This window comes from Chiroxiphia lanceolata, chromosome 5 (genome assembly GCF_009829145.1).
Source record: "Chiroxiphia lanceolata isolate bChiLan1 chromosome 5, bChiLan1.pri, whole genome shotgun sequence".
In the NCBI taxonomy this organism is placed as follows: Eukaryota; Metazoa; Chordata; class Aves; order Passeriformes; family Pipridae; genus Chiroxiphia; species Chiroxiphia lanceolata.
This window is the reverse complement of record NC_045641.1, coordinates 30375682-30403391: the sequence shown is the minus strand read 5'-3', so window position 1 is coordinate 30403391 and position 27710 is coordinate 30375682. Positions and strand designations below refer to the sequence as shown.

Sequence of the window (27710 nt, the reverse complement as noted above, 5' to 3'; positions counted from 1 at the left end):
GATGACCCTCCATGTACCATAATGTCATTAATTCAAGATGGCCTTTGTCCTCCCTGTCCTCCTTCTGTGGTGTTTTTTTTTTAAAACAAATTAGTCCGACCTTCTGTTTGCTGGCTACCATTGAAGATAATCTCAGTTTGGAGGATTAATTTGGACATTTAAGAGAAAAGAAAGTAAACAGCAGCAGAAGACATACACAGAGTTATAATTACAAAATTATAAAAGGAGAAACAATATGAATAGAGGGTATTATTCATTCTGTCACCTAAGAGAAAAAACTAGGAAGTAGCCAATGAAATTATCGGGAACTTTAAAAAAGCAAGTATTTTCCAGAGTGCGTAGTGTAATCCTAGAGTTCTTCTTGTTGGGTACTATAGCAGCCAAAAATGCAGGTAATTTGAAAAAATTGCTATATCTATAATAGATTCATGTAAGAGTATTAAGTACTACTATATAGATACACCATATAGGTCTTAAAGCTTCTAAGCACTGCACTGGTGAAAGAGTTGAGGGTACACTGGAAGAAGCACCACTGTATCCTTTATCCGATGTCTGACCACTGTCAGGAATAGGATGTTTCTAAAAGTTAGACAAATGGTCCAATATGTTACAGCCTTTTAGTTTTTCTTACAAGATGGTAGATATTTGCAGGTAATAAAACTAAACAAAATAACTTATATGATGTGTGTAAACAGCTATGAGAAATACATTGGTATGATATTCAGAAGGTTACTTACACAGGTTCAAACTGGAGTGAAAAAAAGTAGTATCACTACAGAAGTTTTTTTGTTGTTGCTGGGTCCCAGCGAAAACAAACATACAGCAACAGTGTTTTATTTATGTATATGCTGAGAACAACACTAACGAATATTTTATTTATGTATTACTGTTCCTCGTGGTGCAACACGATTTCATCCAAGGACACGTTGGAAAACTTGACAGAGCAATTAACCACTCTTTGTCTGAAGGGCAGACAGTTCCAGAACAGGCCTGTCAGCCTGACCTCAGTGCCTGGCAAGGTTATGGAGCAGATCATCCTAAATGCAATCACACAGCACCTACAGGATGGACAAGGGATCAGACTCAGCTAGCATGGGTTTAGGAGGGGCAGGTCCTGTCTGACCAACCTGATCTCCTTTTATGATCAGGTGACCCACCTGATGGATGAGGGGAAGGCTGTGGATGTGGTCTATCTGGACTTCAGCAAAGCCTTTGACACTGTTTCCCATAGCATACTCCTGGAAAAGCTGGTAGCCCATGGCTTGGACAGGGGCACTCTGTGCTGGGTTAGGAACTGGCTGGAGGACCAGGCCCAGAGAGTGGTGGTGAACAGTGTTGCATCCAGTTGGTGGCCGGTCACTGGTGGTGTCCCCCAGGGATCAGTGTAGGGTCCAGTTCTGTTTAATATCTTTACTGATGATCTGGATGGGGGGATTGAGTCCACTATAAGCAAATTTGCAGATGACACTAAGTTGAGGAGTGTTGATCTACTGGAAGGCAGGAAGGCTCTGCAGAGGGACCTGGACAAGCTGGAGAGATGGTTTGATTCCAATGGGATGAGGTTCAACAAGGCCAGGTGCCGGGTCCTGCACTTTGGCCACAACAACCCCATGCAGCGCTACAGGCTGGGCACAGAGTGGCTGGAGAGCAGCCAGGCAGAAAGGGACCTGGGAGTTTGGATTGACAGAAAGCTGAACATGAGCCAGCAGTGTGCCCAGGTGGCCAAGAAGGCCAATGGCATCCTGGCCTGGATCAGGAACAGTGTGGCCAGCAGGTCCAAGGAAGTGATTCTTCCCCTGTACTCAGCGCTGGTGAGGCCACACCTGGAGTGCTGTGTCCAGTTCTGGGCCCCTCAGTTCAGGAAGGATATTGAGCTGCTGGAGCAGGTCCAGAGAAGAGCAACGAGGGTGGTGAAGGGACTCAAACACAAGTCCAATGAGGAGAGGCTGAGGGAGCGGGGGTTGTTCAGCCTGGAGAAGAGGAGGTTCAGGGGAGACCTCATCACTCTCTACAACTCCCTGAAAGGAGGTTGTAGCCAGGTGGGGGTTGGTCTCTTCTTCAGGCAACCAGCAGTAGGAAAAGAGGGTATGGTCTTAAGCTGTGCCAGGGGAGGTTTAGGTTGAATATTAGGAAGAAATTCTTTACAGAGAGGGTAATCAGGTACTGGAATGGGCTGCCCAGGGAGGAGGTGGATTCACCGTCCCTCAAGGTTTCTAAGATGAGACTGGATGTGGCTCTTAGTGCCATGGTCTAGTAACCAGAGCAGTGCTGGATCAAGGGCTGGACTTGATGATCTCGGACGTCTTTTCCAACCCAGTTGATTCTATGATTCTATGATTATTTTAACATTCCGTGGTACCATTGTGCATATTTTAACCATAGCAAATTACACCAATAACTCTCCGTTCTAAAGAAGTTTTTCCCCTCAAAAGAACAGCAGAACAAGACAGTCCCACTGATGTTGTAATGGTCCTTGGCATACAATACCAACAGGTAATCCTAACTTGGTGCATCTGTTAAACAAAAGATACTTTGACAAAAAATACACACTGTAAGTAGACGGGAATTAAAACTTGGTTTTCTCAGTTTAGCCCATATTTCTCCTCTACAGAGCACTGGTTTTCACATGTCTCATTTTAGTGATCCACAGAACTTCAGAGAAATGACACAAAAGGAAATTATTACAACCAGCCTAATGGCCTGAAGCAACATGCGTCCTGACTTATTCCGAGACAGAACAAAACTGGAACTTTCATTGGATGTGATCAAAGGTTGTTCCACATCTTTCTACAGAGCATCTGTTTGCCCACAACATAAACCATTTTCAAGGCTGCATTGCAGACTAGTGCTGTTATGGATCCTAGATGTAGCTGTCTCCCAGTGGGGAGGAATATAAAAAGTGAAAGGAAAAAACTGAAATTGAAAAGGAAGGTCTGACCAGTAGTGGGGTTCCAGCCCTCTACTCAGCTCCAACCTTCTATGTTCCTGCAGTGGCACTGGTGCTCACTCCAGGACCAGATTAGACGCAGGCTGAACTCCCTCACACCCCCCCCACACCCTAAATTGCACATAGCAAGGATGCTGAGCCCTTGCCACCTCCTTTTTTTTTTTCTGCTTTACAGATCCACTCCTGGTTTGCGATGCAACTCGTTAACACAGATATAGGCTGCACAGGTTCCTCTTGCCTAACTGGAAGCAACGTTTATTCTTATCCTTTTGAGAAGGCTAGCAGTTAGTCCTAGCTTAGCACATAGTATGTTCTTGTCACTTTGACTATCTAACTGTGAAAGAGGTTATTTTTCATGCCTTTTCCAAGCGAGGGCAAATTTTGTCAAGAAGACCCAGGTAAAACTATTTTGGAATAGATGTAGATTCTCTAGAAAAATGTTTCGATATTCAAGCTCACAAGATCTATACTATATCAGAAGATAAGTTTTCACAATAAGAGACAGTTCTTCAGGAGCTGGAGATCTCACCTTCAGTGTTGAGTCCATGATGTATAAACACAGCAGGACAGGGAACCAGCCCAAGATCTGGTCTTCTGGGAGATGCAAATAGATTTGGGGAAGCAGAAATAGAGCCTCCATCAAATAAGGAACAAGACTAATAACAGTAGTTCTTGACTGTGCCAATTAAAGTGGTTCCATGAAGACAACACAGGCCACAGCACACCAATCAGTTAGGCTATTCATGTGAAAGACCTATAGATCACAACAGATGTTTTTTTTTTTGCTGCAATATTGACAACAAGGAGGAGACTCTAACTGGTGGGCCCCTATGTGGCCCCAGAAGAGAAGTCAGACCATGGGAAGAGAGTCCATCATGTCTGTATTTAATAATTTAGCTAGATTTAATGAGCTGGGAGAGTCATATGAAGTCCTTTAACTATTAAAGTACATAAGAAACATCTCAAATCCCTTCTTCTCTTGAAGTGGTGAGCAAATTGGTCTGTCTGAAGACTGTGCTTTGTAATGGTCTGCATGCATCTCTGTAAACTGGCTACTTCCATTCAAATTTCCTGCCTGTTTTCAGGTGGTGGCAGAGGGCTCTGTTTCTTAGGCTCTACTCCCTCTTTTTCCATTTTCCAGGTGGGAAGGCTCACATCTATCCAGGAATAAAAAAAAAAAAAAAAAAGATTTTCTGTATTAACCAAAATATCAAGTAACCCTCAGTGGCATGCCTGTCCCTGCTCCTTCCCTGAACCTTCTCTCAAGCACTTGCCTCGTGAAAGGCAGAGCAGTGGCCAAACCAAATCAAATACTCAGCAGTCTGAAGGAGATTTCCAATACAAAACAGCAATTAAAAATGAAGTCAGACTCCAAGGAGGAGTTTACAAAGCAAAACCAGATTTTAAAACAGGTACAGATGTATATTTTGGTAGCAAATAGTTTACTAATACTGGATGGTTTACTATTGAAGAAAATCTGTGGCCTGGAGACTTGAACTATACTTGTTGGTCTCCCATAGATATTCTCATCACCCAGCTATCTATGCTCATTGTTCCTGCAGTACTATCATTTCTAGCTAATGAATTAATTGCTTCCAATTAACTGACAGCAGCTTCATACTGTATTATTGAAGGATTACAAATTAAATATTAATTATGCTTCATTTTGCAGGAGAAATCAAGTTAAATATAATCACACTCCATTATAAAGTAAGTACACTAGACATTTTCCAGAGCAGATGTACACTGTCCAAATTATAGTCAATTCTGATATATTGTAAACAAGCTAAGTCTCATTTATTAAACTGAAAGTATCACACCTCCCACACAGAAATGCATGACACAAATGTTTAAAGCCTCAAATTTTCACAGATGGTAGCAAGAAGAAAACACTCTTACAAGACAAGTATTTCATGCCTGCAGTCTTTAGAAATCACTGTTGTTCCACTGAAAAGAAAACAAAATTCCCAATATAGCTTTTCCTGTATCACAGTATCAGTCAAATCACTTAATTGTCACTGTGAGTTTGGCCTGACATCATGCAGAACTTCACCCCTAGCAACAGACTGCCAGGTACCTAACTCCAAATTGCTACAATATGTCTGAAAAGTTTAATGGGTTGTTCAGGGTAGAAAATATTCTTTGCAATAAGGGATCTGAGTTTGAAAAAAAAAAACAGACCAAGAGAAGAGAGCTTAGAGAAATATAGCATATCTTCACCAGTGTGGTGCCTAGGAGAGGACAGCTCTGTTTTCCTCCTCATGTTCTGTGAAACTCCACCCGCTCTGGGAAAGCAAGAGGAGTATTTCTGGAGGTAGTGGGAGGAAGAAGGATAAAGCAAAGCAGATATCTCCAGAGCAACTTTTCTTTTTTATTTGAAAAGATTGACTTCAGAAAATCTGATTGTCAACCTACCCAATGAATGCAAAATTTATTACAGAAGCTGAGCCAGATCCTTAGCTGATAAAAATTTATTTAGCTCCACTGATTTCAGTAACAGGAGAGGTGAGCTTTTGAGGAGCCAAGAAAGACAGCACCTTTCACAACAATACTGCCTATGGATTTGATTCTCTTTTAAAAAGTTACTTTATGCATAAACAGCTGGGTAAAAATTTTAACAAAAAAAACCCCAACCAACCAACCAACAAACCAGGAACCATATTTTGAAATGGCAGACAATACTTTTTACTTATCACTATTTCACAACATGGATTATCACAAACAACCTGAAAAGAACCATTTCAGTATATGATAGACTTCAAGTATATAAGTATTCTCAAAATACTCATGTAGGTGAGTTGTCTCAAAAATTCTGATTTAAGAGTCCCACCAACTTGAGGCTACCTTTCAAACACACACCACGTATAGCAGCAACACACTAGAACCGTTCTAAATGATATGTCTAAATGCAAAATCAAATCAATTTTTCACAATCGGTATCTAAAAGAATAGGTAGTGAATTATTTTACATTATAAGATGCAGTCCTGTACATATTGTCCTGGGATTCTACAAGATCAGTTGTCATTGACCTGAAAACACTACAGGTTTATTGTTAATAAAATTGCTGATGACACAGAGCTATACTGAAAATCATTACATTGTGTTCATTCAAGTAACATCTTAATATTCTATAAAATAATCCTAATCTGTAAAATAAGAAGGATATCATCTGGAAAAGGACACTATGAGACTATGAGCATCATTACAGCTAGAAAAGCACAAGGTCCCAATGCAGTACTATATCTAATGGATAGCAACATCCCTGGGAATATCAACAGAGGGATACCTATCAAGACGGTAATGATGGTATTCCTCCTCTGTATGGAGGTATTTTTGGACAGCAAGTGTATTGTCAGAGTGCTGTTTTGGGTTCTGACACTCTGAAGGAAAACATCAGGAAAAAAAGGTAAAAATATTTATACAGGAACCACTAGATAATCAGAGGGTTGTAAATCCTGCCTTATGGTGACAGACAAGAATTTGTGTCTATCTGATCAAAGCAAAGATTAAGAGAGGACTTGATTACACTATACAAGTACTTACATGGGAGATTATTGATAGCAGAGAGCACTTTAATCCAGCGAAAAATCAAGTAACATCATTATATGGTGGAAAGATTAAGCTAAACAAAACAAAGTAGAAACAAAGTAGAAATGTTTAACTGTTAAAATCATTAACCTTGGAAATGCCCTGCGCTTCAAAAGTCTATGACAAAAAGTCTATGACATAAACCAGTAGAATTTATCATGGTAAAGAGAGAGGCCTCCAAAATACCTCAGTTCCTAAACTTGCGATTTCTTAAGAACAGTTTCCATCAGAAAACTTCCTAACATTCCAGCATAAGTGAACAAAACCCAAGAACACATTAATTTCATCTGCACTGCTGTAATATTTTATTAATCCTCTGTGTTTATATTATACAAGTGCAGCTAAAATTTAATCTATTGTCCTGCATCCTATTCCTGCACAGGTAATCCTTGAGACTGAGGCATGTGTTTCTGAAAACACATGTACACGCTACTAGCAGTACTGAAATACTGCCTTTTGAGACCATGAAGTTTTCTGCATGTTCTACAGAAGTAGAACTGTTGATATTCTTTCTGTGAACTAATATCCTTTAGTTAAGCAAAAGGATGGGCCACTAATTGTTGGTCATAATACTGTAACTGATCTTCATGGAAGATTAATATCGACATGCATATACACATGTCAAAAAGAAATACATGAACACATCACAATTGAATTATTGCTGACAATTTTTCAGGCTATACTTCTGCAACTTTAAATGTATTCATCTTCAGTTTTAACATGGGATCTGCAGTCTATTACAAGATGCTGCTTTATGCACACTGCAGACACTTCACTGTCACTTAGCAGTCTGACAACAAAGTCAAAATATACTTAATGACATGCAACAAAAATGTGTTACCTACATGATTTGGAAAAAAGGAACCATAATATGTGTACACTTGTGGTGATAAACACTATGAAAATTGCAAATACAAGGACAGATACTGCACAAATTTAAGGGTTTGAATGTTTAACATGTTCCATGACACATGAGCATGTGTATGTGTGGGTGTCAGAGAAACTGAGAGGAGCTGATTTATCCTGTCAAGCTTACAAACGTTTCCTTCTTTGGGTATTTATAACAAGATGTCACTCTTTAGGGTCAGGGTACTGATGGTTTATTTAACTAATATTTTAGGACTGCAGGGAAAACATTTCATGGAATATATTTAGTCCAGTGTCTGTTAGGTGCTGTATGAGTGAGTGAATGAACTGGAGACTGACTGAATGAAACAGGCACTTGGTCTTTAATATAGATTTGTTAACAAATGGAAGGATTTGGACAGAACTAGTGTATCCTGAGGAATTACAATGTTATCTCTGCTGTACCACAAAAAGCTTTCAAAACACCTTTCTGTTTTTATTTTCTTATGTCCATCTTTCATCACCAGTCTCTTTTAAATGAAAGAACAAGATTTTATAATAGAATAATCTGACAGAAGTCAATTCATAAGATCACTGATGAAACTGAAACATCTCTATGAAGCATTCACCAATCTTTCATCTACTTCTCACATAACACTTCAGTAATTTACTATCTCACTCTTTTGCAACTTTGTTAGACTCTGCATGTGATACCTCCTATCTGTTTAGCAGCATTGTGAGAATGAGAAAATATTCATTCTCTGATGGATACTTAGTTAAGTTTGATACAAAGGCCCTGTACTTGCTGCAACTCTTAAAATAATATATACTGAATCAAAAGCTACTATTCCAATTAGAATAACACAGAAACAGAATCCCAAATAGAATTAGACACAAGACCAGAATCTCAGATCTCAGATGGGTAAATAAACACACGCCAGCATTTCCAATCAATATTCCTATTTGTAAGTCTATATATGCGAGTCACCAAAGAGCAAACTTCACTCTTTTCCCCACTTTTTTACTAAGCTTCCTTTCAGTGCCAAAGCATTTCCAGATTTCTAAGGTCATCACTCATGACCTTATCAGCAGTTTAGGTACCTAGAAGATAATTCTTATCTTTCATGAGATTACTTAGAGGAAGCCTCAGAAAGCATGAATTTTCTATTTAGAGAATGGTAGAAAGGGCATGTTGGGGATGTGATCTGTAATGTTCTTCAGTATGTATTTCATACAGTGTAATGTGAACATGATACTTTTTGAAATATCTCTTTTATTATGATCTAACATTTGAGACACAACCAGCTCTACTTTGCCAGATCAAACATCTGTCCCAATATTTCACTTCTGTCAGATGACCAAGGAAAGTATTAGAATAGAGAAACCCTATAGCTGATACCTCCCCATCACAGATTCTCAGCTGTCAGCAACCTGAGGCTCCAGGACTTTCTCAGACAAAGGTGTTATCATTGCATGTAAAACTCCAATAAACTTTTGTTCCGTGAGTTTATGAATTGCTTTTGTATCTACTCAGACATTTACTCTTTTGTGTGGCAATGAGTTCCATAGCATGTTTTTTATATTATTTGATATAATCTAAATTTGATAGCTGGATAAACAGTGAGAATGGTTCTTAGTTAATTCTCTCTGTGCCATCCACGATTTTATAGACCTTTTCATAGACTTCGGTCTACTTAACAGCTTGTTATATGGAAGGTGTTCCTTTGATCATCCTTGTTGCCCTTCTTTATGCATTCTTGAGTTCTTCAATATTGTTTTCTGAAGGGGGAGCAGAACCATGTACATTATTCAAGATGAAGGAGCATTGCTGGTATGAACAGCGGCCCAATGATTTCTGTTTCTTGTTCTAAACTCAATTCTTTGTTCTCTGTTCTTTTCCTTGTAATTCTTTATATTCTCTTTCTTGCCCTCTGCTTACCTTTGCACTGACAGTTTTTATACAACTACCTATATTAACTCCAAGCCCCATTTCCTGCGAGGGAATAGCTTGTCATGTGCCATTTTGTCATCTACTAATTTAGTGTTGTGAAATCTTTCTGTATCTCTTTGCAGTGAGCTTTCATTTTTGCTACACTGAACTCAGTACTATCAAAACCTTTGCCATTCTGCTCCTTATCCTCCTTTCCAGTTTACTTCTGCAGATACTTAGCAGTGGGACATCAGCACAGAACCCTTTAATACACTCCTAATAATATTTTTTCATTCTTAAAATTGACCATTTATTATTACCCTTTATCTCTTGGTTTGTAACAAGCTGTTTTTCTCTGAATACACCTTCCCTCTAATCCTGATTAAGAGTCTTGAAAGACTTTGGTAAAAGACTTCTTGAAAAACTTGGAAATTCAAGTAATTTATACCTGAATTGATCTATATAATTGAATTTTTTAGTTCACATATTCAGTGATGCCTTAAGAACTTTAACAGATTGTTTTAAGGCATGATCTCCTCTTGCAGAAGGATTCTATTGGAGTCATCTTTAATACAGTATGTTTGTTTACAAAATTTACATCCATTGGTCCTACCAGCTTGTCCAGTAGGAATATCAGACTTCTCAATCTGTGGCTTCCCTGTTGCCCCCAAGTGCATTATGAAGGAGTAACTGCAAAAGTGTCATAAAGTTTCCACTTGTTTTGAGATTTTAAGTTAGTTTGTCTTTCAAACTATGCACCACAAAACTTTTTCAACTATAGCAACACCTTCCCTTTCCAAAGCATGCTTGGTAAAATGGACAAAAATCCAGGAACTGCACACCTCAACTCTACAGAACCTTTTCAGAAGTTTTGGAAAGCGCTACAATGCATTTTAGTATCATTTACTGTTCTTTCAAAGTATATTTCACCTGTGAATCTGTCAGCCTGTCAAGTGTGATGCTACAGATGAAATTTTACATACTTCTTCTGAGGGTCTGCCTTTTGTATTGTTTCCACTATCTCATCTAGAAATGAACTATATGCCTTATGTTCTTATTTGCCAGTACTTTACTTACAGATTTTTATTATTAACATCCAAGAATGCTTAAACAACACCGCCCTGGCTGCCCTGTTTCACCATGGCAGCACGGTTCCATAGGATTCCAGAGCAGTAAGATCACTGCAGATCTTCTGAAAATACTTGGAGGAATGTGAATAAATACTGGATACTAAAATCAATAACCTGTTAACAGTAAATATATTTTAGGACTACCTGGAACCTGTTAGAATACTGAATTTTTAATGAGTTTAGTAATAGCCTCTTTTCGTTATTAATGCAGCAATCAGAAAAAAAAGTACTGTCTACTGTAAACCAGGGGGAAAAAAACCAAAACTAACAAAGAGCTCCTGTTGAACAATAAATGCCTTCAGCAGGGAACAAGGCAATCTCCCATAACTGTAAACAGCTTCAAAAGGCCTTAGTAAACACTGTGAAAAACTCAAGGATGATGGAAGCACAATTATATGTGAAAACCACATCATAATAGGAATACTTTTAATCCAAAAAGTGACTGCTACCTCTACATTTCCTTACTAACATGAGGAGTACCAGTACAGGGGGGATTCAAACATCCTACCTGGGCTTTGTGCCACTCCTACACAAATCTTACTATCTCCTTCCCATGTCACACATTGCTCCTGCAAGACAGTCATCCGCTGGGCACTGAGAGCATTTGACTTGCAATGCACTAATTTCAGTATTTGTTCTACCATATATTAAAGGAAGTTACAAGAAGCCAACTACTATGCTCTGCTTCCAAGGCACTCATCTATGAAGCCTGCAGGTTCATCATTCTCCCATCTCCCAACGCTTTCCCGTAGCATCAGGACTAGCTCATGCCATGCAATAGCAGTAGACACAGGACACTCATTCTCCTACAAAAAACAGGCACCTTTGTTACAGAGGCCAGAAGAGGTTTAAACTAGAAGTCCTTTTGGCCATAGAAAAAAACAGAAGAAAGGAGTAAAGTTGCACAGCATGAGGTGTATCCTGTTTTCATCAACTGTTAGATGAGCACTGACAGAAGCAATCAAAACACTAAGGTGGCCAGGTGCCCCAGACGCCTTTTCTTTCTGTACATCTTTCAGTCCCAGTGCATATTATCAACAGAGGACAAGAGTCCCTGGTGTAGGATATTTGAGCACCGTCAAGTCATTAATGATCAGAACTAGGAGACATTTAATGGACTCCAATATACAGGCAGTCAGACTGGATAAAGGGTAAATAACATCTTAGACAAAGCTCAGTGGACTGAGAAGCAAAGCTCATCCCTAAGAGTGGGTTAAGGGAGGGCTTTCACATGAATCACAGGCCGCAATATAGTGAGAGCTCTGTGACTAGGCTCTAGTACCCCCATAAATGCCACCTACACACAAGACAGGAAACTGGATATACACAGTCCTCTTCTAACATTTATTAGTAAAAATACTGTCTGACAATCAATCCCTGTCTGTCTTCATTTACCTGGGAAAGTCTTTTATCAGTATAAATCAGACTTGAATCCATCCTGCCTTTCAAACCATCTATCTGACTATAATGCACGAACAAGGGAAAAACAGGTGCATAAGAAGGTATTTCTCTATATTTGGTCTTATAATACCTACATATAAAGTACATTATCAACAATGTCAGAGAATTATTACAGGAACCAAAACTGCTTACTGCGGATTATCAAATAATCCGAATAAAAACAGTTTTCAGGTTTCATGACATGTACCTGAAATCACAGTTTAAGTAGTCACAAAACATTGTTGCAGAGAGAGAATTTTCCTGGTTCACATTTATTTCTCTAAATAATAAAGAAAAAACAGGTCTTTGTGGACTTCTGGGATTATACAGAATTACACCTATGAAATAGGTGTCTTGCAGAATGAACTGCTGAGATGACTTCTATTTAAAACATGCACTGTACCAAATCCTTGAGTTACTCTAGTTTTGATCTTTATAACACAAGACAGAGGGGAGCCAAACAAGTCTCCTGTTGGACAGAGGAACGCAAAAGAGAGAAACAATCCTTTGTATGTTAGATTGCCACAAACATATCTCAGAATGGACAAAGCATTAATACATTTATTTTTACATTGAGACTGAATTTTATGAGAGGAATCAATTATTCTGGGTAGTTTACCTGTAATCTAGGGATTTGAGCAAGTCAATTTGACCCCTCCATACCTACTCCAATAAACTTTCACTTTCTTTTCGTGGTTTATTATACAGTTCTCTCACTGAAAGTAGAGAACAATCAAACTGATAAAAATTAGACAGCTTTAATTAAAACTACTGAAAGTTAAGATGGTAACAAACCTTAAAAATCATGAATTTAATACACTTAGTGCAACCATTTGTTTAAGTCACTATAGTGGGTTCCAATTAACATTTTTAAAAGTATACTTTCTTCAATAGTCACAGAAGTAGAATAGCTATTGGTAGGGTGAAAATATTCAATACCTATACTTACTGTTTGCAAGCCTAGTGCAAATTCAGATGTTCTACAGGATATACTTAGTACTGCTGCAAAGGTGAAGATACATATTTTTCAATGACACTGGAAAATACCAAGTCCAAAAATCAGGAATAGGCTCAATCATAAGCAGCCTGAAAAGGAAAAATCTTACTCACTAAGGACAGAAATAATTTTATCTTTGCCTTGAGCATGCGTTCAAGCCACTAATAAACTCAAGACAGATAACTGGCTCAGCTGTTACCTATATTGTCATCTTCCTGAATAAAACAGAGACAAAAGAGAGGAGTTGAGTCATGGGGCAGCTGCAACACCCAGCATGAAACTAATCCCAGCTGAACTGCACAATTGTGAGCAGTTACCATCATACACCAAATCAGGTGGGATTAATAAATGATTCCATCAAATAGATGGTGTAATTAAATAACAGCAGTTAACTGTTAAGTGATTTATGTAGATAAAAGCATTCAGACATGTCAGATGTAAACTTCACATTAACAAATCTTATAGGTAGCCATGTTGCATCCTGATGAACTAATAAGCCAAGAACTCTGGAGTTGTGAAAAATAATGTAATACATCCTTTGATGTCAACATTTTTATATAGGAAACAAAACCTAGCACTATGAATCACTTATTTTAAATTTCATCACTGCCCTAACTATCTCAGTATACTTTTCTGTATATATTTAAAACTAGATTTTGTAAAGCCTATGTATTTTCTCCATTATCTGTGCCTATATCACTTATGCAGCAAAGATTACCTTGTGATTTAGAGTGGATTATCTGGCACCTGACTGATTAATTCATAGCAGTTTAGCTATGAACAGACTTGGTGTACTTTGCTCACATGAGAATCAATTCACAATAGGGTGTTCTGCTGGTTTAAATGAGGTCACAGGAGGGCTAAGGCATTCCTTGAGGAAATCAATACAACAAGATCTGAACTTTCACTCCAGCCTTGTGTATTCAAAAGTTGCCATTCTCAGTAAGTCAAAGTCTGGAATCTTTATTTGTTAAAATTTTCAAGAGATACATTTCACAGACGAAATACTGCTACTTATGTGTGAAGTAACTGATCAGGCTACAGAAAATGATTTTTGTTTCACTCAGTTTCCCAAACATTCACAGTAAAGACCAAACAAACTCAGAAAGCAATATTTTATGCACTGCACTGAATCCCTGATCAGGGAAGCACCTTTGGACATATACTGGAATATCTAATCTGTCACTGATTTACATACATAAAATTCTGGTACAACATATCGATACCAACTTCCCTTAACAACTATTTATCAATTAGACAAATGTGAGTAACAGATAGAAGATTTCAGCATCTGAAAATGTACAGATGGCACTGTAAATAACTGTATAGTTTATAGTCAATGTATTCTTTTGTGGGGCTTCAATAATACTCTTCTCTATATTTTTGTCTCTTTGTTCAAAAGCTCATGAAAGACAGAAACAGTAGATCTTTCAAATGCTTTTTTTACAGTAATTTTGATGCATTCTAAATATGACAAAAGACACGTGGGATAACTTTAAAGCTATTGTTAATTCTGAATTACAATCTATGTCTGGCAAGTAAATCAGGTCTTGTTAAGAAGCAGATCACAAATGTTTAGCAACAGTGCCCTCTAGCTGCCTTAATTCCGATTTTAGAATTTCAATATAGTTTTTCATACATGGTAGCAAAAAATCCCTGGATGAACGACCAGCTTTATATCAGCACAAAAATACTCCTTCACAACGGCATTCTCCGTAACAAGATACACTTGGATTCTTTTTTAACCTTTAATGGACAAGATGACTTACATTCAGGAATTTTTTTAACCACAATCACTTTTGTTTCCAAAAAACACCAGGCAATTGCAGATCTTCACAAAATAAAGATCTGTTTAAACTATTCTGCAATTAATCATCTTCAGCAATGTGCCCCCAGCCCCTCTGTAAGCCTGAAGTTTGACCAGTGCTTTGGACAAGGCAAAGTTCCTTCCCTGGCCTTCTTTTTCCAGAAAAGGTGAGCGGAAGTGGTGAAATTGAAAAACCTAAGTTAAGAATCACAGAGGTCCTAATGACATTTTAAATTCTCTACCCCAGCCTACTGTAATTTTTAACGTATAAATCCTGAGCATAAGTTTGTGGTAAACAAAATATTTTATTTATTTACAGGCATTTTCACTCTGTTCTCATTTTAAAATGAAAAGCACCTGGAACTAGTAACACATACAGTTCTTTGCAGTGTTCATACCTACAGAATCTCACAGCAAGACATCTCTCTGACACTGCATGCACTCTTATTTACTTATTTACTGCTTGTGATTCACTTCATTTATGCAGTGACAGCATAAGGCAAAGCAGAACCTGGATCTTAATATCCACTGTGTGGAAATACTCTGGGGTATGGCCTGTCTCCCGGACACAGGATGCTTTCAGCAACAGAATAAAACCAAGGTTTTCCTTAACCCTGCCAATATGAGAACTAAGCATTTACTCCTGGAGAAGACAGACAATTCTTACTTGAAAAAGTTCAAAACTGAAATATCTAAAAAGATCAATGTTTCTGAGTCACAAGAACCGTACGTAGATGGTTTGTGGTGATGTTATGCTCCAGTTTATTGAATTTTGGTTTCACCTTACTGGCAGGATTCTTTTTTTCCTGCATTTTTTCCTATTCTAGCTTACATTCACCTTTTTGCATGCATATACAGAAATTGCTTCAGCATAGAATGCTTCTAGTGGGTAAATGTGAAAAAGTCATTTCAATTATCAACAGTATAAGTCTGAAAAAGACTAACTGTCTTTACACTAACTGTGTAACCCCAAGCGCTACTTGTTGCTACACGTGACCAGAGGTTAAGAGGAATATTTTCAGCCCTGGAAAGTTCCAGGCTTTTGTGCTACGTTTCTGAAGTCTCTAATGTGAAGTTTGTTTTTTTTTTCTTTTTTCTTTTTTTTTTTTTTGTCCCTGAGCCAGTCTTGCAAGCCTCAGTACTAAACCCAAGAAGCAGAGAACACGCAGGTTGCTTGTCACAGTGTCACAGTCTCACAGAACCAATGCTGAAGTTTCTGGCCTTGTTCACACTGCTCAAGACTGGACTTATCATACAGGATGGCCCCAGGGAGTGTACACTGGACTGGCCTTCACTCCTCTAAGCCAAGAACAAAAGTCCTCTGCAAGTTCCCTCACTGTACTTTATATAGAGCGAGGTGTCACTCTCCTGGTACTGCAGAGAACTAAAGGAATATTCCCTTTCTTAGCCTCACAAGAATTTTAAGGCCAGAAAAAGCTTCTTTTGATTTTATTATCATTTATTCATCTCTGTAGCACGCAGGATCACCCTCGAGGAGAAAAGACAATGCAGAAAGAATCGTGTCTTGCAGAATATACCACCTAAGGAGTCTTTTTGCTGTGCCTTTTGCAACCGGACATGCCTATTTCGTATTGGCCTTTTTATCCACCAGCACGCTTGCAACAAATGTGGGTAGAACCCTCCCCAAATCTTCGTTAGCAAAGCCCAGCCATGATGATGAGGACTAATTGTACTTGTCAAATGCTACTGTTACGTAGCATCAGTTTATGTTCTCAGTTACCATTAGTGTTAGATAGACTGGAGGTATTACAATGGGTCACCTGAAAGAAGCAGAACCCATTGTGCCATCTTTACTTTTCAGAGCATGTGTCATTGAAAGCCATTTTATCACAATGCACTTTACAGGTTACTTCCATTTAGATAGGTTCTAACTGTGTCATTTTCAATGCTTCATTATACTCAGGTTTCAACTTTTACAGCCAGCAGTGCTCTCCATCACAGTCATGCTGATTCTTTTACAGTAAAAATGTCTCTAAAAATAAATTCCCAACCTATGCTTTCCTAGGTGAGCACTGCTAAGTGGCAAAATATTTCTAACCTATACTTAGGGCTTTTCTGTAAGAAGTCTTTGCATGGAAAATTTTTTGATTGGAAAATTTTTTGTATACTAACCTACATTAATCTTTTTGCATGTGTATATAAATACAATTTCAGCATGCAACTTTGGAATTTTGGTACTCAGCTATTTTCAAGTGTATTACACTAGAAGTTTTGCATACTTAAAAAAAAAAAAAAGACGAGAAAAAAAATCTTTACATTATTGACTCCTAGGAATGTATTTAAGGAAAGGTATACAAACCCATAGAATTAAAAAAAAGTGTCTTTTCATTTTTTCAGAAACCGCCATATATCACAATTTCTCTGATTCTACATACATACATACATATATATATATATATATATATATATGTACCAATTCCATAACAAACTCAACCAAAACACTAAAATATGCTGTGTATTCCTCCTTTCACAGAATATTCCTGCAGAATGGACAAGGTAAATATCTCAGTGGATATAACTGCATTTTGTCTGAATAATACTGAAACTGTCACGTTTATTAAAAAGCTTTAGCCCTAAATTTAATTGAACAATGATAACATGGAGAAAGCTTTGGGTACATTAATTATAAAGAAGTTCTTTTCATTAATTTAGCAAATTTTTCTGCCATCTGGTACCACCAGAAGTAGTTATTTGTACATGACTCAAAGCGATCTTTGAATTCTTGAAGAATTTTAGATTGTTACCTTTTTAAGAGCAAGCATTCAATGTTTTATTCAAAATAACTGCTTCAGTTTGCTGTAATTGGAGCTTTTGCTACTTATTTGAATATGAAGTTCCTTTGAGTGCTGAAACTACATAATACACAGCTTGGGCACAAATACAGAAAAATAAAAGAATGGGAGTAAGTCCTGTCTCAAAACTCTGTACACTGTTACTGCACAGTAAATAAAAACATTCACTTCAAAACCTGTAGATAAGTGTAGCAGGGAAAAGTTTAAAATGTGTATTGCAGTGAAAAAGGCTGAAGACATTCTAAGACACTATTTGTTGTTAACCAGGAAAAGAAGTCCTGCAGCTATCACCAAACAAAAAAATCCTGGATCATCTAGTGGGTATTCCAACTAAGGAACTCAAGATTTGGCACAAAGACACATTGAGAGAAAAAATAGTAATCTGAGTAATCAACTGGGGGAAAAAAATAAAATAAAGGAAGAAAGTCTTTAAGCTCCTCAGTATTTCTGTAGTTTAAATTTTCTTTATTGAATCTTAAAGATTTCTCTCCATCCCCAAATTTCCTGTCTTTTTTCCTGTTGAGGGCCTAGGATGAAGATTTCTCCACACTATGAGTATTGTTAAGAGAAGACTAAGGATTCAAGTCTAATTTCATAGTGAAAATACTACTAGTTTCATTTTAGATTAACCTAGGTAAATATCAATTAAAATAATAAAAGTTACAGGAATGAGATGCAGCATCACTCTACCATCTTAATATGCACTCTTTATTATCTGGTAACTATTTCTAGTCTCTCCATTACATCCATGGAGATTAAAATGGGTATCAAACAAGTATATTTTCAACCACTTTTCCTTTACTGGAATATACCTGGATTTTTTTCTAAAAACTCAAAAATTGTTCACATCTTCTATTTCATAACCAGAATGTTAGAACTCTCTGGTCTGGGTGAAAAAATCATAAAATTTTGATAAAAAATACATAATAGATTGGAAAAATATAGTCTATTTTTAAATTGAATCAAACATTTAAAACTTCACAGGAACAAGTATATCTTTTAGTCTGCTAATCTGTAGAGGTATGAACATATTAATGAAGAGGTGTCACCTACAAGTGATACCCTGTTTTTAAAAAAACTGCATTAACCCTGCAGGTTAATCACTAAAGTACAGTTTTATTTACATCACACTGTGAGATTCTCTTTAAGCCAACTCAGAAAACAAGCAATTGCTGAAAAATGTAGGTAAATATTCTTTAAATTGACAACTTATTTTTGTTGTAGTTTTAGGGTGATTGATGGTTATACCACTGGATAAAGCAACGTGGAGCATTATCACTTGCTAAACTCATTCATTTCTATAAATAAGTCTGTGCAGAGTGATTTTTCAAGATGACAGTAAAATGTGTCACACAAATGCATGTACTTCTGAGAGGGACTGCAATCAGAAATGCATAAAGAAACTCAAGTCATATGTCCTTGGAAAGTAAACCTGGTTTTCGATTTTCGTCTATCTTCTCCTGTACTGCTAAATGGTGAAGAAAACAGATACTTTAAATTGCCCTCTCTAGCAAGAGCAGGTTAACCACTGGCATTAAGGCCATAATCTTGGCAAGGATTACCTCAAGTGCTCAATTTGGTTCACATAAGCAGTCACATTCAAACACAAGGCATTTGATGCACTCAGAGCCATCAGAAGGGCACTACAAGAGACCATTATCCTATGTTACCCTGTGGGAGCTGAAAGCACGATGTGGTCCAAATTTGTCTGAATCACATCAGCTGCTGCTACTGCTGCTGCCAGGGGAAAGCAAATGCCTGCAAAATTTCTTCCTCCACTTTCCAACTCTTTCTCTTCCCTGCCATGACTTTCATGTTCAGCAGCCTCCCTCACAACTGCACCCTCCCCTCTAACAGCCTAACAGGGCTGGGAAACAAACTGCCTACTCATCTGCTGCTACCACCTACCTCACTGCTGGCTGGGATGCTAGGGACAGGTGGGTTCTCTTCTCCTCAGTTCTGTTAGAATGACAAAAAAGAGAATACAGCAGCAGTACTTGCTGCAGGCAAATGTCTCACTAGGGTGGTAGCTGGGCTACATATTTTTCCATTCGAGGTACTTGATATCTTCAGGGTTTTCAGCCAAAACGAAGAAGGATGGAAAGTCTCAGGAAGCCTTTCCTTCTTAAAAACCCTTGTTTTTATGCAAGTGTTCATTATTAAATTTCTATTTTTCAAAAACAGTGTTTATCTCAGTGTCCTCCTGTAAGCTAAAAGCAAACTGGAGAAATAAAGACAGTAATGGACCAGCTCCTCAGCTAATGGAAACTGGCAGTAGTTCCTCTCAGAAGATAAACCCCAACTCCAGTTTTCCCCTGGCAAAGAAAAGAAATCTTTTAGTAGTACCGATTACAGTTTTACAGAGTTCCTAGTTCGTGGTGAGAAGAGATGACCTGAGGACCTGATTTCCTATATAAAACACTACGTTCTTACTCTGACCATTCCAAAAGGCCTACATCCTAACAGGCCTCAGGACGTATTTTTGGACTTACAGCCTCCTACATAGACATATTACCCATAGACACATGGCCTCACCTGGGTCAGGGAAAAGTACTTTTCAGTCTTCAGGAGACTCAGATTGTGTTTGTCATGGCCAAAGAACGCCAGACACATAGGTAGCAGCAATGCTATAGTTTCTGAACTGGTAATAGGGCTGACAGAGCAGAGCATTTTCACATAATCCTACCAGACAATGCCACAGCAACAATATCATAGTGTGATTAAGGGAAAACACTCCCAGTGTCTATGTGTCAATTCAATCCATAGTATGAGATAAGAAAAGTAATGTCGTAGCCATTACCTATGCCTTCAAAAAAAGAAGTGAGTGCCCAAATGACAGGCAGAGGAAATCTGCCTTGTTATTCTCTGATATGAACAGAAATACTTCACAAATGGTCAACTTTACTACACCATCAGAAAATGAATTAGTTTCTTCATTAACTCTTACATTTACAGTTTCATATTAATACAAACATTAACTGACCTTTTGCATATTTTAAGTTGTGGAAATTTTTTCATTTTAAGCAAGCATAGTACTTATTTTTTTTAAAAAGAATAAAAAGAAAATACAAAATATGTAACAGCACCATCAGTTAATTCTGCATAAGGGTTAACTACATTGTGCTGTGATCAGTTTATCTAGTCAGTTAACCCTAGCACTAGAAAGGATAATTATTTGAAAAGAGGAAAGGGGAATCAGTCTATAAAGCCCTAAGACATTCCCACAGTCACATCAGTCTCACCATGGCAACACAACAGGACAGTTATGACACAGCCACAGGGCTACCTGTCCCTCTGTCTTTGGCTTTGGTGCTGGACATGTCTTTGTCTCTCTGATGTTTCTTCCACCACAGCATCCAGCATCCTTTGTACCTGCTGTTCCCAGCTAACACGTCTGACTGGGCTCAGCACTTTCAGTTCTTCCCTCTGGCACCTCTTATCAGCAACAACCTTCTAAAACCTTCATTGATTTTGGCAAAAGGGGGTCTTACAACAGTGCTACTACTATAATTCTTACCTAAACACTTACAAGTACCTGAGACTAATTCAGGCAGCACACATGAGAAGTACCTAATTCCTGATCTGGGTCTTCTGCCTATGTCTTGACAAAAAACTCCTTTCAGAACTGGGATGTGTCACTTGAATCTCTGTAGTTTGGCCTTTGCTCCTAAGCTACTTAAAACTACTCTTTTTTTTCCCACTGTTCAGTTTTCTTCACAAACTCCTATTAATTTCAGTCATTCTAACAAAGTGATTAACATTGCTCTCAACCTGATTAACCTGTATTATGGATACCTCATGATAACAAAGCACCAACTATGCCACAGGATTTTTTGGCAGCCTTTGATCCTGATGACCATGGGGTATTCCTGGGATGTCTTTATGGATAAGGGAGCTCTTTAGTATCCTGTCTACATCCATTCTCCCTGGGATCTATGATGATTCTATGTCAATTGTTTTGTGATGTGCAAGATCTCCTTTGTCCTCTCTCTGCAGAGAGAGTGTGGTTTAAGGAATGAGTTTCTTAGTCTTTAAAGGGTTTGGGATTTCAGAATCATCATGTTGCAATTGCACCCCTACTAAGCATTTTCTGTTCTTTGCTATTTCCTACCTTAGGAGAAGGTAAAGCTTGATGAAGTCTACCTCAAGAAGACAGAAGCGATATGGTAGATTTAGCACATGGAACCAAGAGGTACTTTTTGACCAGGTGATATGACTGCAAGTATGTTTAGTTATAAAGGTTGAAACACCTTGAACTAGTTTGGAATTTTCAGTTACTTTAGTTTTCAGGTATTAATCCTGGTTCAAGACACTTTTCAATCACAGTACTGGAAAAATATAATTTCTTCTGCTATGACCTCTTTAGACACCCGTGCTTTAGGATCCCAGCTGGGACAACAAATTGCAATAAAAAGGCTAACTTGAAAACCGCTTACAGACTGTAGCCTTCTGCATTCTTAGAGCAATATCCATAATTTGTATAACATATTAAACTTCCTCCCTCTATATACATTTGCATAGTGTAAGCGTGTCACAGCCTATGCTGTTTAGAACCTACAAGTATTTTAAGCGAGTCCCTGTTTTCGACATATTGTTTGAGGAAGACTCATGATGGTCCCAAATATAAATGACCAAAATATGGGACAGTCCCTGGACAGATCAAGACCCAGAATTACTTTAAAGAAAGATACGATAAATTAAGGGCTCTGAATTTGCTTGTAGCACAGAAAAATCCAGACAAAAAAGTTTGATAGCATGGATTCCCGTACACTTCCATCGGTTTAGCTTGCTAAACTGCGCCCTTTGCTGCCCCCACGTGGTCTTGCCGCAAGATACTTTTTGATTTAGAAAAATAAAAGTTCCCTCCTTTCATTTATGTTTCAAATACAGTCTTAAATAAATAAGCCATATTGTTTATCTGTTAGGTGTTACACAGCTCAAAATCATGCTTAAGTTCAATAATCCAAATGACCTAAGGCAACAAATAAAATCACAAGTCCCTCACTGTTTTAAAAAAGTATTCAATGGTACTTTGATAACATAGTCACCAGATGCTCAGCTCTGACTACAAGTGCAGTGACCTAATGTACATTGGGTGGGTCAGTGCCATAAACTGTGAAGTACCAAAAAGGAAACATCACTGAAAAAAGAATAAATTAAAAAAAAAAGACATATTCCATCTATCACAATTCTTTTATTTCAGTCACACATTCACCCAGCAAACAGCTGTATAATATATATCCAAGTACCAGCAAATTCTTCATAGAATCATAGAAACACTAAGGTTGGAAAAGACCTCCAAGATCATCAAGTCCACATGTTAACTTAGAACCGGCTTGGTCACCACTAAACTATATCCCCAAGAGCCACACGGCTTTTGAACACTTCCAGAGATGGTGATTCCACCACTTTCCTGGACAGTCTGTTCCAAAGCTCAGCAACCCTTTCTGTGAAGTACTTTTTCCTAATATCCAATATAAACCACCCCTGGTGCAACTTGAGGCCATTTCCTCTCATCCTGTAACTTGTTACCTGGGAGAAGAGACCAAACCCCACCTCTCAGGTAGTTGTAGAGAGTGATAAGGTCCCCGGTTGAGTCCTCTTTTCTCCAGGCTAATAACCTCAGCTCACTCGGCCACTCCTCCTGTGACTTACCCTCTAGATGCTTCATCAGTTTCACTGCCCTTCTCTGGACATGCTCCAGCACCTCAACATCTTTCTTGCAGTGAGGGGCCCAAAACTGAACACAATACTCAGCTTTTGCTCTTCCCTGCAACCTACTGCTACCCTTTTTTAAGGGATATATTCACACTTTTTAGGTTTGTCACACTAAGACACATGTGAAGTGTCTTTAAAAAGACTTTAAAAAAATAATCCCAAATTTTGGCAACTGTAAAATATATCTTTTTTTAGATATGGTTATATGACAGAGTGTTAAATCACAGGTTTCTCAACCCTTCAAAAGGATATTGCTTCTGCTGTGATCATCCATGCTGGCATGATGCAAGATGCATGACTTTTCTGCTTCCGTGCCAGAAAGGGATTTTCATTGATGAGGCCAAACATCTGACATAAAGAAACTTGTCAGAATCCCTCTCCTACCAGCACCCAGGGAAAGGTGAATCAGAGACAGGGCAAGGACCAAACACATGAAAAGAAAAAAAAGAACGTTTTTCACTTAGTCTTATGGAGAGTAAGGCTTTCGTAGTCCTTGTATTGGAAAGATGTGTAATATGGATGCTTGTGTTTCACAGGAGTCCACAGGCACAAAGGTCAGTTTCTCTCCACAAAGACTGTAACCTTCACACAAGCAGACTCTGACCTTCATCCTGGAAACCAGTGTCTCTGGTATCAGTCATTTCAGTAAGCCACTGTGGCAAAAGTTGTAGACAGAGGTGTTCTTCTGCACAGAAGTACAAATCATGAAGCAAATAGCTTTATTCATAAAGATTACATGTACTCAGGAAAAAAAAATCTACTCCTTGAAACGTGGCAACATGAAGCACTTGGCTTTGAAGACGTTTGTTGTAGAAACCCTCTTTTCAAAACTATTACACATTGTTCTACCCCAGCTTTAAAAGGACTGATGCAAGACCTCTGTTTGATTGACGATTTAAGTTCTGCTGTTTGAGACTGAAACTATTTTCCATATCCTTTTGCTGGAATGGAGAGACAACATATCTGTAACAAGCTATTTGCTTCATGATTTGTACTTCTGTGCAGAAGAACACCTCTGTCTACAATTGCATAGCTTTGAAAAAAGCCATGCAATTCCTTGAGCACAACATGCTCAGCTTCCCAAAACAATCACAACAAATCTATAGCTGTGGCATAAGCTCCAGGAAAGGAGAGGCTTCACCCCACAGAAAGGAAGAGGGCACACTGACTGACACCAGCTACTTTAGTACTAGGCTGTGCCTATTTCCATGGATGTGACAGCCACACAATCTCTTCAGCGCAGCTAATGGAAACTTGTAACAGGTACAGAGACAGGAACGCTGACAAGAACAAATGAAATGTGTTTTCTAGACGTGAGTCAAGCTTTCAAAATCATTAATGCTTTGTCTAACAGCTGGTATAGTTTAAAGAGCATTACAAATACCAAACATAAATCTTAACATAATACCAATAATAGTATAAGTATGTAAATAGAGAAGCCAGAAACCTGCAATGCTCCCACCGTCCTCATCTCAGGGATAATTATCCCACCTGTTACTGGGCACCTATTCATATTTACCACATCATTACTGTGATCATTTCACAAAATGGCCAATGAGTCTCCTGCTTTACCTGCTTTGCCCAAATCAATACATTTAGTCTCCATGTCACAATCTCATGATTATCCCAGCTGGTCTGTGCTTATGTTCATTCAGTGACACTCAGTCTACCTTCTTTTTCTTTATGTCACATTGTTTACAGGACTTTATGCACTGCACATTTTTGCTGACATGCTTAAGATCTGTAACACACCACACCAGGGCCCATTAAAAAACTCATCATCAGACTATTGGTATGGCTCTGATATTCTGCTAAGAACACATAATTTAATTATTTGCACTGTTCTTCAGATCATATATACTTTGACTTTCTTATTCCTTGCTAGAAAGTCTTCAGATGCTATCTTGCCTTTCATAAACGACATTACTGTATATTTTTGTCCAATGAACTAATTTTGTATATATTAGATGATTAATAATGTAGGTAGGTTTTCTCAGGAAAATCAACACATGAAAGTGGTGTTAATTTTGAGATAATAGGAGAAAGCAAGTCTTAAGACAGAAAATTAATATTAAAAACTCAATTTAAAATAAATCTAGATATAATAGATAGTTGTTTATCCCTCAGCAATCCATAATTCTGCTCTGTTAGAGCACTTTATGGGAAAAAAAAAGAATTTAAGAATATTCTGAACAAACTGGATCAGGAAATATTACTGTACGTAACCAAAACACCACTATACTACCCATTTAATGTTTGTGAGCTTCCTCAATTTTAGATGTTTCAATTTCTTTTATCTTTAACTCTGAACTTTCTGCTCAGGTACAATAGTAATGCTTATATTTGTAAACTACTCAGCCCTAACTTCAAATTAAATTTGTTTAGCTATAATTTTAAATTAAAAAAAAAAAAAGAAGATATAACATTCGTTAGTACCCTGATACAAGAGTTGCTATTATTAGTCTAGGACCCCATTTTTTATAACTGATACTTTCATCTTCTTGGCTAATTAACCAATTAAATTACCACTCTACCTAAATTCAGAAAGCAGAGGAATAAAAGAAGTTTCCAGCAGAATATATTTTAGAGCAAAAGAGACAAAAATAAACTCAGAACATACCTCATATTCCCTGCCATAATGAGGAACAGATTATAAATGTGAGAAAAAATGAAGAGGAAGAGGATAGTACTGAAGAACATCGTCATCCAAGACCCATGATCCTCTCGAAACATTTTCAGACGGAGCAACTGACCTGTGGTACAAAAATTGTAAGAAAGTATATTTTAATAAGTCAGTAAATATCAAAAACCAAAATAAAATACTAAACTGTATTTCTTCCTATACCAAATTATTCCTCTGTATGTGGGGAGGGCAGATTTAGCATCACACAGTCAAACCACTCTTCTGTAGTTCAGCATGAACAGATATTATTCCTACAAAATTACAAATTACTTGCAGTCCAGAAAAAAAAAAACCTGCAGGCCATTACAATTCATTTCAAATGCAAAAAAAAAGGTTACTGATTCATACATAATTTTTCTTTTCATGTCTAAGACAGCTTTTCTTGGGCGAAGTATTTGAAGTAAGTCCACTGACATACATTATTTGCTTCCCTAATTTCATGTCTATTCTCATGCCTCTTTTCCTATTCTGAATCTCTCCATCTTTCTCAGACCTCTCCTTTCCTAAAACAAACATATCTAATGGGGTTTAGCATTGTAATAGCCTCTCTACTAGCTTCTGCAAGAATACCCTATCACCCTTTTGCCTTTCTTCTCTAAACTCTTCAGGTGCAGTTTATTCACTGTCTGGAGTTTTTTACTTCTGGACCTCTACAAATGTGGTACAGCTCCTTGAGCTGCTCTAACCAGAATTTCTAATGACCACTTTCTTAAAGCCCAGCCACACTAGTTCTTCCTCATCTGGATGAGTGTCATGCATGTCAATCCAGTTGTTTATACGCTTCTTGATCTCTTTTTTTGTTCACGACTCTGTCCTCTAGCAGCTCTCCTTGTGCCTCTACTGATTTTAGGAGGTAGTTTGTACAGTTCACCATCTCTCATACTTGCATGCTCCTACTGCTAACAGAGTATTGTTGTTTTATCATGGATTACCATGAATGGATTACCCTTTTTCTAGGTGGAATTTTTCTTTTCTAAAACCAAGTAACATGTTCTTCAATTGTTTAGAGTATTGAAAACCTCACCAGCACAAGAGATGGGAATTTGCTTTTGCAGGGCTGAGAGTGCCACAGCAGAAGCCAAGCGGGGCTAAGGAAGGCAACTGATAATTTAAGCAGTAAGGTCAAGGACAGTATCTGTTGAGGAGATAGTGCAGTCAGGTACTAGAAGATGTCAAAATAGGGAGAACAGGAGGAAGATGAGGAGCTGGTCAGAAAAGCAAGATAGCAGACTGAGATGCGAATGGTTTGGGATGGAGGTAATTTCTGTGAGCTGTTTGCTGAACTGCCAAGCCCAGTTTCAGCATTGATTAGGGCTGGACACATGGGGAAGCTATAAAATGGGAGAAATTAGTCAAAAAACTTGAAGTGTTCATTCAGGCAGTCAGACAGGAAAATCCCAGGACTGTATTTGCTGCTGAAGACCGGAGATGCAGGTCTTGGGCAGGAAGACTGGAGGACCTGGACCAGACATGGGCTATGGGCTGAAGTGGTAGGTAGGATTTGAGCTCTGGAGTAAGCAAAATCTTGAAGGATGGGAGTTCTCTGACAAGGTTGAGATTTGGAACGATATGGGACCTGTGAGGCAGGAAGTGATAGACAGGTACAGGAGGATGAATCAAGCTCTATGACGGAGCAAGAGCAGGTCCACAGACCAGTCTAGTAGTAGGGCAGCAATAAAGAGGATTCTGGCAGTGAAGAAAGGGGAAGAAAGGGAAAGTGCAAACACACATATATATACACAGGGGCCTCAAGCCCCTGTACTCTTCTTCTCTTTCACTGCTGGAAACAATGACAGCCCAGGCCTAGCTA

General features: G+C 38.1%; 1 protein-coding gene across 2 annotated transcripts in view; it reads right to left on the bottom strand.

Moving 5' to 3' along the window:
* Window positions 1–27710, bottom strand: part of TMEM117 (transmembrane protein 117) — a 194492-nt gene that overhangs the window by 139550 nt on the left and 27232 nt on the right. For both annotated transcript variants that reach the window (XM_032687910.1, XM_032687911.1), the window contains one exon: window positions 25838–25970. In XM_032687910.1, the coding sequence (XP_032543801.1) occupies window positions 25838–25970 (133 nt within the window). The remainder of the gene's footprint in view (window positions 1–25837; window positions 25971–27710) is intronic.